The sequence below is a fragment of the Neocloeon triangulifer genome, unplaced genomic scaffold (assembly GCF_031216515.1).
Source record: "Neocloeon triangulifer isolate White Clay Creek 2 clone unplaced genomic scaffold, ASM3121651v1 ptg000005l, whole genome shotgun sequence".
Taxonomy (NCBI): domain Eukaryota; kingdom Metazoa; phylum Arthropoda; class Insecta; order Ephemeroptera; family Baetidae; genus Neocloeon; species Neocloeon triangulifer.
This window is the reverse complement of record NW_026775548.1, coordinates 1222564-1236426: the sequence shown is the minus strand read 5'-3', so window position 1 is coordinate 1236426 and position 13863 is coordinate 1222564. Positions and strand designations below refer to the sequence as shown.

At 35.7% G+C, this 13863-nt stretch overlaps 4 protein-coding genes across 8 annotated transcripts in view; 1 reads left to right on the top strand and 3 right to left on the bottom strand.

Annotated features, from left to right (window-relative positions):
- The window catches only part of LOC132193843 (choline transporter-like protein 1), a 6670-nt gene extending 4456 nt beyond the window's left edge, over positions 1 to 2214 (bottom strand). Inside the window, exons 1-4 of one of the 2 annotated variants that reach the window (XM_059614765.1) lie at positions 1949 to 2214; positions 596 to 700; positions 383 to 543; positions 228 to 326 (exon numbers count right to left, since the gene is read on the bottom strand). In XM_059614765.1, the coding sequence (XP_059470748.1) occupies positions 228 to 326; positions 383 to 543; positions 596 to 700; positions 1949 to 2005 (422 nt within the window). In that variant the 5' untranslated portion in view covers positions 2006 to 2214. The remainder of the gene's footprint in view (positions 1 to 227; positions 327 to 382; positions 544 to 595; positions 701 to 1948) is intronic. The other variant, XM_059614764.1, reaches the window with a different exon arrangement.
- Positions 1 to 9550, top strand: part of LOC132194038 (1-acyl-sn-glycerol-3-phosphate acyltransferase epsilon-like) — a 26215-nt gene extending 16665 nt beyond the window's left edge. Inside the window, exons 2-9 of one of the 3 annotated variants that reach the window (XM_059615083.1) lie at positions 4026 to 4246; positions 4335 to 4419; positions 6774 to 6978; positions 7032 to 7110; positions 7339 to 7541; positions 7882 to 8146; positions 8199 to 8322; positions 8485 to 9550. In XM_059615083.1, coding sequence (XP_059471066.1) covers positions 4373 to 4419; positions 6774 to 6978; positions 7032 to 7110; positions 7339 to 7541; positions 7882 to 8146; positions 8199 to 8322; positions 8485 to 8719 — 1158 coding nt within the window. In that variant the 5' untranslated portion in view covers positions 4026 to 4246; positions 4335 to 4372 and the 3' untranslated portion in view covers positions 8720 to 9550. Of the gene's footprint in view, positions 1 to 4025; positions 4247 to 4309; positions 4420 to 6773; positions 6979 to 7031; positions 7111 to 7338; positions 7542 to 7881; positions 8147 to 8198; positions 8323 to 8484 lie in introns of all 3 variants that reach the window. The other 2 variants (XM_059615082.1, XM_059615084.1) reach the window with 2 other exon arrangements.
- Positions 1 to 13863, bottom strand: part of LOC132194035 (glucose dehydrogenase [FAD, quinone]-like) — a 158111-nt gene that overhangs the window by 16506 nt on the left and 127742 nt on the right. The gene's annotated exons all lie outside the window — the stretch shown is intronic.
- On the bottom strand, positions 9540 to 13823 carry LOC132194034 (insulin-degrading enzyme). Of its 2 annotated transcripts, XM_059615071.1 has the most exons (18): positions 13659 to 13820; positions 13508 to 13550; positions 13282 to 13454; positions 13024 to 13231; positions 12678 to 12970; positions 12344 to 12546; positions 12094 to 12294; positions 11905 to 12042; positions 11743 to 11846; positions 11491 to 11689; positions 11330 to 11439; positions 11132 to 11276; positions 10968 to 11078; positions 10793 to 10913; positions 10549 to 10746; positions 10336 to 10493; positions 9808 to 10281; positions 9540 to 9748 (listed from the first exon to the last, which is right to left on the bottom strand). In XM_059615071.1, the coding sequence occupies exons 3-18, from the start codon at positions 13424 to 13426 to the stop codon at positions 9641 to 9643; spliced, it is 2916 nt and encodes a 971-aa protein (XP_059471054.1). In that variant the 5' UTR covers positions 13427 to 13454; positions 13508 to 13550; positions 13659 to 13820; the 3' UTR covers positions 9540 to 9640. The 2 variants fall into 2 exon arrangements, with proteins under 2 accessions (XP_059471054.1, XP_059471053.1); XM_059615070.1 differs by having other exon boundaries at positions 13508 to 13823.

The window sequence follows — 13863 nt, the reverse complement described above, 5'->3', positions numbered from 1 at the left end:
AATGTTCTGGACTTCTATTGTGAGCCATACATAACAATAATTGTCACACGACGCAGGAAAAAATCCATTTAATCGCGCACATTTAATCGTTATACCCGCGCTCACGAAAAAAAAACTACCTCCTTCGCTCATTATTACTATTTTTACGGCTCAGATCGTTACACTCTTTCCCTCGAAAACACCGATTAGTTTTTATAACCTTTTCTGGTAATTATAATGAAACTCACTAGCCAGGATATCCCGCGCAGGACGAGACGCACTCCCTGTTCACGTTGGCCTCTTGTTGCTCCGAGTCGCGAATTCCCGCCCCTCGAACCATCAAAAACCTTATTTTTCGTGACGAAATCAAATTAATTTGGTTTAATTTCAACTCCACTCGTACTTGTATTTGGTCATGTCGGCGCCGAAACAGGTGAACTTGGGGTCATTGGGGGCGATTCCGACGCGCTCCGTGACCCTCCCGCACACATTGCCGCACCTGTCGTAGCCGTTCAGGATGCGATAGATGTTGCCGTAGCGAATGCAGTAAATCAACAGGCCGATCTTTTGAATCAAAATTTATTTAAAAAAAGAAGATTTTAATTTGAATTCATACCAATGGGATGAAGAAAACGATGAAAACAATCATGCAAGCCGCGTCGGTGCATCTTCTTGATTTGACGAAGGGGGTTTCTTCCGAGTCTGCTGTAGCGCTTCCTTCCTAATGAAAGGCCAAAGATAATCATGGAGTTATTAATCTAAAATGATAACAATATTAAACTTCATTTAATTATTAAATTAAAAAGATTAAAAAAAATTGTATAAATTATTATGTTATGAAAAGTGAATTTAAATTGAAATTTTTGCCAAATAAAAATAATTATTTCAAGCAGAAAAACGATTTAATGTTTTTCTCTACATTTTGTCTTAGATGTCGGCTTCAAAACTCGTACAAACAAGATTGAAGTTGCATAATTTAGTTTTGTTTACAAATGTATATCTTTTATTGTTGAATACATAATATTCGACTCATTTTATGTGACCAAAAACAGTGATAACATTTTAATCCAAATTAGAGTTTATTTTATTCAAATTATATCAATAAATGCATAGAAATTAAGATCAAAATTTCTGAAATATGAACTGAAAAAAGGGCTACCAAAATTAAAAACAATGTCATTACCGGCGATAATTGTGATAATCCTCTTTGTTTTTAACTTGAACGCATGTTATGCTAATAATTCATTTATAAAAACATCAAGGGCACTTATTAAAATCAAGATAGATCAACAGATTGACACACTTTTTATTCCACGGAAAAGTCCCAATAATAAATTCCACCGCTCTGTGTCTTTCGATGTATATTTTTGTTCGGAAGTTGCCTGACATCAAGTGACCCTATTTGGCCCTTCCAGTGGTTAATAATTAATCGCGTACCTCAATTAGGTATTGATTTGCATTTCACGTGCGACAAAATCCGAAACATTTGCGTGCCGTCGCAATTCTATTTCACACTTTTTCCACTGTTTTGAAATTCAATTTTTAATGAGTAAACCTGCTTTGGTGCCCCAATTAAGCAAGGTCTTGTTGGTAATTATTTCAATATCAATGAGTATGAAGAAAATAAAAATCAATCAAATAATTTTTACAAGAGTTGGCGTAACAATAAGTATTTGAAATATATTTAATACATAAAGTGGCCATGAAACAGAGAAAAATTAAAAAAAAAAATAAACTGCCTTTGGATTGAATAATAATGGAAAAAACTACTATAGAAATTGTGTCTCAAAAAAGTAAAAATTAAATTAAATTTGACCAATATCTGATTTCAAGTAAAAATTAATCAAACTGAGACATAATTGATAATGTTAATTTTGAAACAATTAGAAATAAATTAATCTAAAAATTAACTTAAAATTTAAAAGAAATCAGATTATATAGGTTAAAAGTTATTTAAAAATCTGCGTACCTTTTCGGGTGATGCTGGCTCGACCTTGTCTTTGCCGCCGCTGAAGGCAGAACCCATGGCCTCTGTCCTTTGACCTGAGTCAAAGACCGACTAGTCGCAAATGCCATGATTCCTGGCAGCGCCGCTCTGTTTTCCAACGCGGTCGCCATGGAGACGCGTGTGCGGTCGGCGCATGCAACTTTCCTTCGCACTTGCCATATTATTGCAGACAGACAGACACCTGCTGACATGCTCAACTCCTCATCATGTTTACATTTCGCGCTTTGTCTCGCGCCGCAAGACAATTGATTTTACACCCTGAGAACTATTAAGAAAGATTATTATCCAATTTGTCTAGCATAATTTGTTTAGAGAAATGTCAAACTTGGCATAATTTAGTGTTTAAAGAGGCATTTTGAAACAGAATGAAAGCATTAAATAGGTAAAAATTAAAATAAATTTTTTTAAATTCTGTATTTTATTATTTTTATATAAGAAATAATAATAATTTTTAAGCAACATTGAATGATTTGAAATTATTATTCTCAATGTTTTGATTATTTTATTTACATTAATACAAATTTTATGAACCATAATTTTTTTATTGAATATTAAAGATAGAAGAACTTTTTAAAGTCAATCGATATTGATTCATTTATTTAATTTAACAATTTAATTGATAGGAAATTTAAAGGGAGTAATATGATTGTGCTATATGCTGAGTATCAGTTCATTTTTCGTTTCTCTCCTCTAATGCTACATTAAAATAAAAACTTGTTATTGCACTCTGTAGTTATCTGATAAAAATGATTCCCACTGCGCATATAATGCAAATTCTTAAATTTAATCAGTTTTTTTATCGTACTTGGATGCAATCTTTATTCAATAATGAAATGATGTTTGAACCGCACTCAAACAAATATGAACTCTTAATTACAGTTCATTGATTGATAAGGATAATCAAATATTAGTTTTAAATAAATCCTAAAAACTAGGAATTCACAAGAAAATTAGGAAGATTAATCAGTACTAATATGTAAAAAAAAATTATGTATATTATTTATTCGTTTAATTGTTAATTTAAAAATGTTATATTAATTTTCGAATTATATAAAAAACTTATTTTTGGTTCATTCATGCAGTTTTTTCCATCTAAGTTTATTAAGAGATCTAAAAGAAATTCCAATAAATTGCCAAAATATAGTTCAGATACTTAGCGCCTGCAGAAGTTCCGAATATGCAACCTGCATGACTTATCAAGACAATTCAAAGTACATAATGTTTGGGAATTAAAAAAGAAAATCTTTGTGTTTGTTTGAATTATTTATTGTTTTAAGGCATCATTTATAAAGCAGGTACAAAATGAATGCAAATTATTTATAAAATTTTTAATTGAAATTAAAAAAAAAATTACGCTGGAAAATTAAAATGGTCCATAGCATAAATGAAATAAATCTTAAAAAATTAAAAGAAATTTAAAGAAGTCGGTTTTTTTATAGAGTAGAATTGACATGATGCAATTTTTAAATATACATTTTAAGAATTAATTTTGCAGCGAATAAAAATATGTCTAAAAAAGCAACAAATATTTGCTTTTTGCTTTTTTGAAACCGAATATTAAAATCAATCAAAATAAATTCAACAAGGAAGAGAAGAGAAAAAACTTGTGAAAGTATGACAATCAATTTTAATTTCATATGGGAAGCATTTATATAATGTTGCCTAATTTTGCATTATAAAATAATTAAAAGCAAATGAATCTGGCTTTTGACATTATTGAATATTTTCTTACCTAATAAAAAAGCGCCAGTCTGAGATGATATTCATGTTTTTCAATTTAAAAAATGTAGCCCGCGCATTGACAAAACTTATCACTTTCTCGAACGTTCTCCAAACGACACTTGTCGCCTATTCAGACGCATCAACAGTTAATTGGGAAGAATATGATATGATAAAATGATCCACTCTATTATTTATCTTCAATTTTTTTTCAGTTTAGCACTAACGTTCAATAAGCTCAATCACAAATTAAATTAATAATTAAAATTTGCAATAAATATCGTGCGAAATTAAAGCTCGAAATGTGTTGTTTTTTCAGCGTCGACCGCCAGGCGTCTCTCCGGCCGCGACCTCTGACGTCACCGGGCGGCGAGTGGGCGTGTCCTGCAAACTGCAACCCGCACTACGCTGACGGGGGGCCTCGCCAGGGTCGTTGCTCAGGCCTCAGGTCGGTCGGACGGTCGAGAAGAGGAACAAGATGCGGGTGGAGCGCGAGTAGGCGCGGCCGCCCCGAGCACCCCGGCCCGTCCATCCTTCCAAGTGAGCGAGAAACTTCTTGTTCTGCTGAACCGCCCCTCTCAGCACCGTAGTTTGCGTTTTCAGTTCAGTTTTGCTTTGCTTGTCCCAGAGAAAGGTACTTAGATTCGGCCGGCGCCGCGAGTTAGAATGAAAAGCAGGACGGAGCGCCAGGGCCGGACGGGGCCTTCCACCAGGTACAACAACAACCCTTAATTAGTCAATCGCGGTGGCGGAAAGGAAAAACCCCTTTTCTTGCTCTATCAGCAGTGACGTTTCTTTGTGCTCGAGGCTTGCATTCTATTATTTATGACATGGTAAAGCCGCCGACAATATAATATTGATTATTTGATTCGCTCTCTGATCATCTCTCGGCAATATTGGAAATTTGATTTGTGAGTTTCAATCGAATGTTAATTCATATTTTTTATTTATTGAATTAAAGATTTCAAAATTAAAAACGAATTTTTTTCCTTTTTTTGAGTTTGCAGTAGCAAGTTGCATCTTCATTTGCGTTCGTGGGTATTTTTTTTTTAATTTTTTTGTTATTTTGAAAGTCGTAAATTTTATTGATCAATAAATCTGAGATAAGGTTATTTATTTTTGTTGCCTTTCCTTTTTTTATTTAATGATCTCTTCTTCAGACTATCTGGGCAAAAAGATACTGAATCAATAATAGTGTGGGAAATTTAAAGCGTAATAAATATTTTCCCAATACTCGGAATGGGAAATCCCGTTGAAAGTAGGCCACAGACACAGGCAAAAGTATAAACAGTGCTATTTTTCCAAAATAATATTTCACCTGATAGTTTTTTTTTTAAATTATATGAAAATTAATGTTTTCTTTTGTAATAAATTTGCTCCAGAAACAATTTCTATGTACAAATATTTTTGCGAAAAGGTTAATTTGCTGATCGATTTATGCCACCCACATTTTGATGCTGATAAAACAGCCCTCGAAGCTATTTTTGTTAGCATTGAGAAATATTTTTTTCGATAACCAACAATGGTTATTTGCAGAAACAATTATGCATGAGGGTGACAAAAGCGACGAGTTTTTTTAGCAAATGATACCCTAATAATTAAAAATCATGATTATTCCTTTAAAGAACTTTATGAGCTTTAAATTTTGCCGTTTTAATTGAAATAATGAAAGAAAGCGAACATTTTTTTAATTGTTAAAATTTTAAATAGTCAAATCTAATTATTTTTATTTTATTCAAAAAATTGTACTCTGACAATTGAGGAGAAATTTTTCCGGAATTTTCAATTATCAGAATTAACTGTAAAGATATTATTCAAATTCCTAACTAATTCATTTTTTTTCCTTTCAGAATTACATTTCGAAACTAATTTTTAGTTCTTTTTAGCATCAAAATTTATTTTATTTTAAGTTTGAAAATATTTTTCTTCATTTTAATTTTATAGTGTTAAAATGTTGTTAAATGTTTTAATATTGTTTATATCGAAGCATTAAATTTTGAAGCAAACTTTTATTTCACGTTTCTTTTTTAAGCATTTAAATTTTGAAATAAATCTTTTATGAAATTATAAAATACGAACACAAATTTCAATTTCTTATTTTTTCTTTTTGTTTTTAGAAGCAAATAAAAAACCTATTTTTTTACTCCTGTAAGTTGATAAATCGTTATTATTATTTTGCAATTCTATTATTTGATATTTATCGGCGTCTGAGAAATTCTATCCTGGCAATAGTGAAAGCTTTTGAAGTCCTCGCTGCCTGAACGCGACACCTCACGCGCCCTCGAACCAATAATTTATAATGAGAACGGTTTATTATTGTTTCAATGCAAATAAGGAAATAACGACACAGTTCATTAGTGCCGGATATTTATTCACGAAACCGCACATTTATATCCACTTTATTGTAAATAATTTTAAACTTAATTGTAGAATTAAATTTAGAATGACGCGTTTGTGCCGAGATTGGCCGTGACCTTGGCTTCGTGTCTGTCTGTTGATCGCAGCGACCGGCTATTCTTGAATAGAGCACATTTAATTATGCACACATGAATGTAGTAATTGTCGCGCGCGCACCGAGAGTGATTCTTCCTGTTTCAAACGAGTTTCGCGCAACGAGATCGCAACCTTCAATTGCGGAAACCTTTGATAGTTGTTCATTTTGTACAATTTTATTATAAGTTATGCATGAGATGTTAGTCAATTTCGAGATAAGATAAATCTCGGATGAATTGCAGCTCCAAACTCCAACTACAGCGTAAGACATAGTCCAAAGTAGACACAAAAAGGATAGCATTATTCAATAAAAACAGCTCTTTGGACTTTTACTGATTAGTTAAAACACCTGTTTATTCTTAATTGTATGCAAAATAAAATCTGAAAATTGTAGAATCATTCATATTAATTTTATAACTTTTGAAACTATTTATTTTATTTTATTATTTTTTTAAATTAAACATTTTTTTAGTTTGCCAGTTTAATTTTTTTTTAAATTTAGTCAGTTCATTTCCTAAAATCTGAATGTAATTGATATTTTGATCTAAGTTGTGCCAATTTTGTGTTTTTGCAGCATGAAGATTTTTCGGTACGTCCGGTATGTGATCTCGACGGTGATAATGCTGGGGGTGGCCCCAGAATTCATTTTGATCTGGGGCATCTGGAAGGGCATGTCGCTGGTGTTGCCGGCGTGGATCTACCAAATCGGAGACGACTTCTGCTACGGCACCTACCAAAAACTCGTGCTCTTCTTCTTCAACCACTGCAATGGCGTCAAGGTTTGGATCCGAAAAAAAATCTTTGGCTTTAATTAAAAATTTTAAATTTTCAGGTCTATTTCTACGGCGATGCCCAGGAGGCTTTCAGGAAGAAGGAAACCGTGCTGTACTTGGGAAACCACCAGTCCACAGGTAGAGAGGGGACAATTTTTTTTTTATTTCGTAACCTGTTGATTTGCTGTGACCTTTGCCTATGCTCGTAAAAAGTAAATTTCCCGACTTTTGCTCTCAAATGTCTTTTTCTGACCTGTTGTTTGAATTTAATATTCGTGAAATTTGAACAATAAAAAGTTTTAAGCGTTAAAATATTATTAAAATTTAAATTATTTAAATTTGTTAAAAAAATTTGAACTTTCACAGTTGACTGGATTTTGACCAATATGGTTGCCGTGGAACAGGGCTCGATAGGCCACTTGCGCTTTGTGATGAAGCACGAGTTGCAGATGATTCCTCTCTACGGCTTTTACTTCCACCAGCACGGATGCATTTATGTTAAAAGGGGACACTTCCAGCCTGCCAAAATGCTTCAGAGTCTCAAATACCTAAGGAACCCCAAGATTCCGGTAACTAATTTAATTTTGATCATCCAATAAATAATTAATTGAAAATGTTTTATCCAAGCAAGAACAAATCAACCTTCATAAAATCAAATTAATTCATTATTAAAATGAAAATTTTGTCCTCTTACATAATTTTATAAATTCATTGCAACTTTTTTTTCAATACAATTTCTTTCCACTTTGGAAGTATAAATTGATGGTGAAAAAATTTGAAAAGAAAAAAATTATATATTTAATAATAGAATTTAATGTACCATTTTATTCTTTTTAAAATTTGTATCAATTTATTATTATTTTTTTTTATTAAACACAAAAAATTAAAATTTGTCTGTCTATGCTGCAGTCTTGGGTTGTGATCTTCCCCGAAGGCACCCGTTACAACCCAGACGATGGTAAGCGGATCACCAAGTCCAGAGAGGTGGCTCGAGAAAACAGCATCCAGGTGCTCGACTTCCACCTGACCCCCCGCAGCCGAGGTGCTTGGCTCGTTTTGGAAACAATGAGAGAGAGATTTGAAGCCGTCTACGACATCACGGTCGGTTATTCCGGCAACGAGTGTGGCAAAGGCTCATTCGACACAGACAGAAACAAAACGCCCCAACTGAAAGGCAATTATAAATTATATTGGATGATTTGAAACTGACTAATTTTTACTTGTAGATTTCCTACTTGGACGGTGCAAGTCGGTGCACATCCATGTTAATCGAATCCCTATGAGCAGTGTGCCTGCCGACGAGGAGAAATTCCAGCAGTGGATGCACCAAATTTTCATCAAGAAAGACAAGTAATAAAAAATGATTTTTTCTTTGGAATTTGTCATTTAAATTAAAAAAAAAAAAAATGACATTTAAATTAATATGATACATTCAAATTAAATAAAAAATTGTATTTTAGATTTTAGCCAATTATTTCCTTTGTATTTAGATTAATTTTCGTTTGCTTTCAGGTTAATGAAGCAGTTCTACAATAGCTGCGAGCAGGAGGGCAATGAACCCTTGACCTGGCCCAACAAGCACCTGCAGCGAGTGGGATTCTGGCAGACGCTGCCGAGTTTTCTCTTTTTCGGCGCTGTGACCGTTCCCCTGCTGCTGACCAAAGTTGGTCACTCCATTTACCTCAAAACCTTATTCTACGGAACCCTGGGCGGATACCTGTGGCTCGCCATCTCGTCTGTTTGTTAGCATTTGGGGTGCCCGCAACATCTACTCTTAAGAATTTAACCTAATTGACGCCGTCGGCTGTTGAAGATTGATTTGAAAATTCCTTTCATTTAGATGCACAGCAAGTAATTCACTTTATATCTTCAGCACAAAAACGTGTACTTTTTGATTTGGAATAATATGAATTGTTGAGATGTCTGTTGAACCAACCCAATTCCGGTTGTTCTGCTCAATTACATTCCTGTGTGCAAAAGAAAGTGAAATTCAGCTTGAAAATGATAGATTATTTGCTCCTAGTCCGTGCAAAGCAAAGCTTTGGTATATTTGATCATAATCGAAAGTCGAGCAAGAAAAACCACTGGAAAATAGTGACAGAAGTATTGAACAATCCTGGAACAGCAGTTTATTATTTTGTGATTATTTTTGCTTCACTTTTATTGATTGCTCTCTTGATTCAGCCTCAGAGGCATGAATTTGCACTCAATTTTACCGAATTAATGGAGACGGATGCTTTGGATGAATTATGAAAAACTCGTGTGATGAGAAACGTTGCAGGGCTTTGGTTACGTTCACAGCTATAATTTTACCTGTTTATGTTCCTCAAAAGATAAATACCAATCAAATTCAGCAAGAAGAATTTATGAATTATTCAGCTTTTATATTTACAAAACTGTTTCGCTTTAAAAGTAAACCATATTTTGTTCCATTAATTTTATGAATCAATTCTGTGAGCCCTTTGATTTCCATTCACCACTATTGGTAATCATGATATTATTAAAATATTGCGCCTATTTAAATGTGTGTCATTTATTCTTTTTAATGAATGAAAATAAATATGCCATTAAGAAACAAAAACAAGTTTGCTATTTTTATTTAATGTGAATTCACATCTTACAGGCATAAATACACTAAAGGTCTATTAAGTAAGTATAAAACTGAAAATTACAGTTTAGCCTTCGAGCCTTGAGGCCTGTGGTGGCTGTAAGGGCGCAGGAAGGGGAAGCAGCCTTGGCTACTCTTGAAGGTGCAGATGTCTTCAATTTTCATCGACTGAAAACAAAAATACAATTAATTTTGTCACTCCGAGAGACCAACTTGAAGCTTCCAACCTCAACAACTCCTTCCGGCGGAGTCGATTCCTCCAACTCGACTTCAGCAGCTCCGGCACCACCTTCGGCAGTGGACAGGACGTGGACCGTCAGCTTGCGTCTGGACTTTCCAGAGCCACTGATGTAGTTTTGGTAAAACTGCTGGAGGTCTTCCTTGGTTAGGGTTTTCAGAAAGGCCACCTCGATATTGTCTCGGTCGAAGCAGTACTGTTGACACGAAATCTCGTACCAATACTGCTGGGTCAAGGTTGACATTTTCTTTGGCTTTTCCAGCCGGTGCACAGCCAGAGCCTGCTTGTGCCGCTCAAACTCTTCCTCGCTCATACTTTCAATGCAGCTTTTCATCTCGTGCAGGAAATGCTCGATCCTGTGGTCAACCAAGGCTGGGTGTTTGTACGACTGGACTAGGATTCGGAGACCCTGGCTAGCCTGGCTGCGAGAAATGCTCATCGAAACAATGTAGCCCAGTTGCTCCTGATTTTGGGAAATTAAATCTTAAAATATTCGAAAAAAAGTGTCAAACTTTACTTTGGTCCTCAAAATATTGAAGCAGGGCTCGGTGGCAATTTGAACGAAAAGTTCCAGCAGCATGTTGTGCTCGGTGCTTTGCTGTGGGCACTGCAGGTACATGTCGACACATGAGCTTTTGTGCGTGGCATTGGTGACCTCGTAAACATAACTGCATCCTGAAATGAAATGACACAAATAAATTAGGAAATAAAGAGATTGAAAAAATCCTACCATCGTCTAGACGAATGTCCCTGAATCTCAACAGGTGTGGTGGTAAAAGCGGCTGAGTCTTTTTGATCAACTTTCCCTCGACAACTTCCACCAACTTCAGAGCTGCATCTTTATTTGCATTTCCATGAATTAGGCTCTCGACATGCACCATTGAGAAAAACTGAGGTATGAAATTCTTGAGACCCTCGAACGTCAGATCTGCAAATTTGAATTTTTTAAATGTTCTGGAAATTGATTCTTTTACATTTGGTTGCTTCGAGAAGGTCAGTTTTGACCCAAGCCTTCTCCGAAAGACAGGCCATCTCATAATGAAGAGCATGAGAGTGAGGTTGTTCAGCTGCAAAGTTCTTGAGGCTTCGAATGTGCTACATCAGAAAAAAATTATAAATAAGCTTTCAAAATAAAATTTTTATACTTACACATTCCTTGAAGATTTCGTAGCGTTCCTCGTCCACTTCTAGGTTCACTAATGTGTCCAAAACTTTAGCCAAAAGATTTTTCTGCTTATCGTGAAAGCCTTTGATTGTGACCTGAGTGAAAAATGATTCAAAAAACCTGAAAAACCTGTAAACTATTTGCTTACCACTAAACCATATCTAATGCAGCTCACATCCCCTTTCAGCGAGGTCAGAATGGCATCGTAAGTGTATTCAGTGAGGGCGTCGTGCACCAGTGACAGGTAAATGTTGGTGTAATTCACTCTCAGGGGATCCAAGTAGGAAAAAGGACTGAAGTAAGCAATTGATATTATATACAGTAAATTGTCAATTTTAAAATATACCTAGTAAGCTCAAAGATCAAGTTTGCTTTCGGCAGGAGAAATTCCTCGTCTTTTTTATACCAAACCCTGACAAAGGGTGTCTCGTGGATCACGGTTGGATGCTTTGATTCCTAGAAAAGAAAAATATTTAAGAGTAAATTCAAGTTCCCATTGAATCTTACAGTTTTCTCATTTGGAAACAGATCAAAGCTCGATGGAATAAACTCGTTTTCTTTGGGCAGTCGCAATTCCTCGCTCGGCTGGCAATTCCTCCACTTGGAAAGCAGCTCGGGCAAAATGCTTTCAAGTTTATACTTTGTGCCGTACCACTTCTCGGATTGATCAGCAATTTCGTCAAATTTCTTGGACACGATTCCAACCCTGGCAACATTTAAATTTTAATACAATACAAATTGATATAATAATTTTTTTACCTGCAGTTTTCCGGAGTTAGCTTACTCAGCAGTTGTTCAATAAGTTCAGGCTTCCATTCTGAGACTAAATAGTGTCCGGTGAGAACTTCATCAATTGGATAATCCTATAAACACACAAATATTTATATGTAAAATCTTTGCTATTGGAAAGATAAAATTTACCAGCAAATTATCTACTAAGTTAACAGCATAGCTGCGAGGCATTTCTTTGTCCTTAAATCGAAAGTTCATCTTTGCGATTTCAGAGAACTCGTTGAAAATCCACTCTTTGGGTCCTTCCTTACGAAGCATGTTGATATACTGCAATAATAAAATTAATTGATGTTTTTAGAGAACTTAATCTCTTAGTACCTGAAAAATGAGATCCACAATGTCGTCAGTGTGTTCCAGACCCTTTTCCGTCAAATCAACCGAGATGACAAAGAAAGTCATGTCTCGGGCAAATCTGCGTCCGCCGGCGTTCAATTGATTGGACCAGCCCCTCTGTTTCAGGGCCGACAAAAGACTTCCGCTGCTTTCGTGTCCGATCAAGTGACTCAAATAACGGCCAGCCTGAAAATTCATTTTTAATAATGAGCTCAAAATCAAACAAAAAACTTACTCCTGCTTTGTAATGTTTTCGGAAGTCTGGAATCGGAAAGGTCACGGTCAAAGAGCGCCAGTCTTTGATGGGCACAGCGAGGCCCTTCTTGGTCAGTTGCTCTGGTCCGAAGGGGTTGCCAGGCCATTTGGGCAGATCAACATTTTTGTTCACAATTGGCCCGAACAAATTTTCAGCCGTCTCTTGCAGCTCGTCAAGAGGGTCTATAAAAATTTGATTATTTTGGAAGGAAGAAAAAATATTTGAGTGGGTCTGAAGATGAGGAGATTTAATTATAAGCCATTTTGAGGGGACAACCCAAAACTCGTTATTTGGTTTTTGGTTTAATTTGTACCTTTTCCTAAAATGACCAGGGACATGATGTTTGACGAGTAGTAAGTCTTGTGGAATTTGAGCAACTCTTGTCTGACGTCAATGCCCTTGCTCTTGGGAATAGTTTCCAGGGTGTCTTTGTTGCCAGTGCCGAATTTGGTGTATGGGTGACCTTCGATGCTCGAGCTCTGCTCCAACTGGGCCAGTCTCCAGCTGTCGTTGGCCAAATTCTTTTCATGCTCCGAGTTGACGGCGTTCACCTCGCGTTCAGTTGCGTCTTCAGTGAAAAGGGGCGCCACAAAAAATTGGGCAAACCTATGGATTTATTTATTTTACTTAAAAATTGCAGAAGTTATTGGTATTTTAACCTGTCCAGTCCGTCCTTCAGATGCTCAGGGGCGACGTCAAAATAGTAGGTTGTGTGTTCAGCAGAGGTGTAGGCGTTCGAGGAGCCGCTGTGTTCCGAGAGGAATTTGTTGTACTCGTTTTCACTCGGATACTTTTCCGTGCCCAAAAACAACATGTGCTCCAGGAAGTGGGCCAGACCAGGCAATTCCCAAGGATCACTCAGGTAGCCTAAAAACGCAGAATTATTTTATATTGTATTTTTTCAATTTTTATTTTACCAATGTTGACTGATAGGGCAGCTGCCGACTTGTCCGTTTTAGGATCACTGATGATCAAAACCCTGAGTTTGTTGTCCAAAATTAAACCTCTGTAGTCCCGTTTGTCCTCGGGGCTTTTGATGATGTTGTCGATCACGAACGTCATTCTGAATACTGCAGTTGTTACTATTGGTCTGAAATTTTAATCAAATTTTTAATCAAAATTCTTCTGTTTAAAAATTCTTACCTATGCAGTAATTTAGCAGCCCTAGATGGCAAAGTCCTGAATGCTAATCCCGAAAGAAACATATGCAACGAGGAAAATCAATTCGACAATAACAATAATTGTGTGGACATGGCAATTATGATTTATAAAAACGGACAAAAAAGAGCAAAACCTTTTAAATGTTTTTAGAGTTTGCGAAATTTCATCGACTTCTTTTTAACGTGTCTAGTGCCAAAAAACCCTAACAAATTGTTGAGTGCATTATATTCTAATTTGCACTAAATGACTTCAATTTTCTCGTGTTTACTCTTTGTTTTATTTGCACTCCCACCTACCACGAATTGGCCACCTGGTGGCTGTCGGCGCAAATAAAAAGC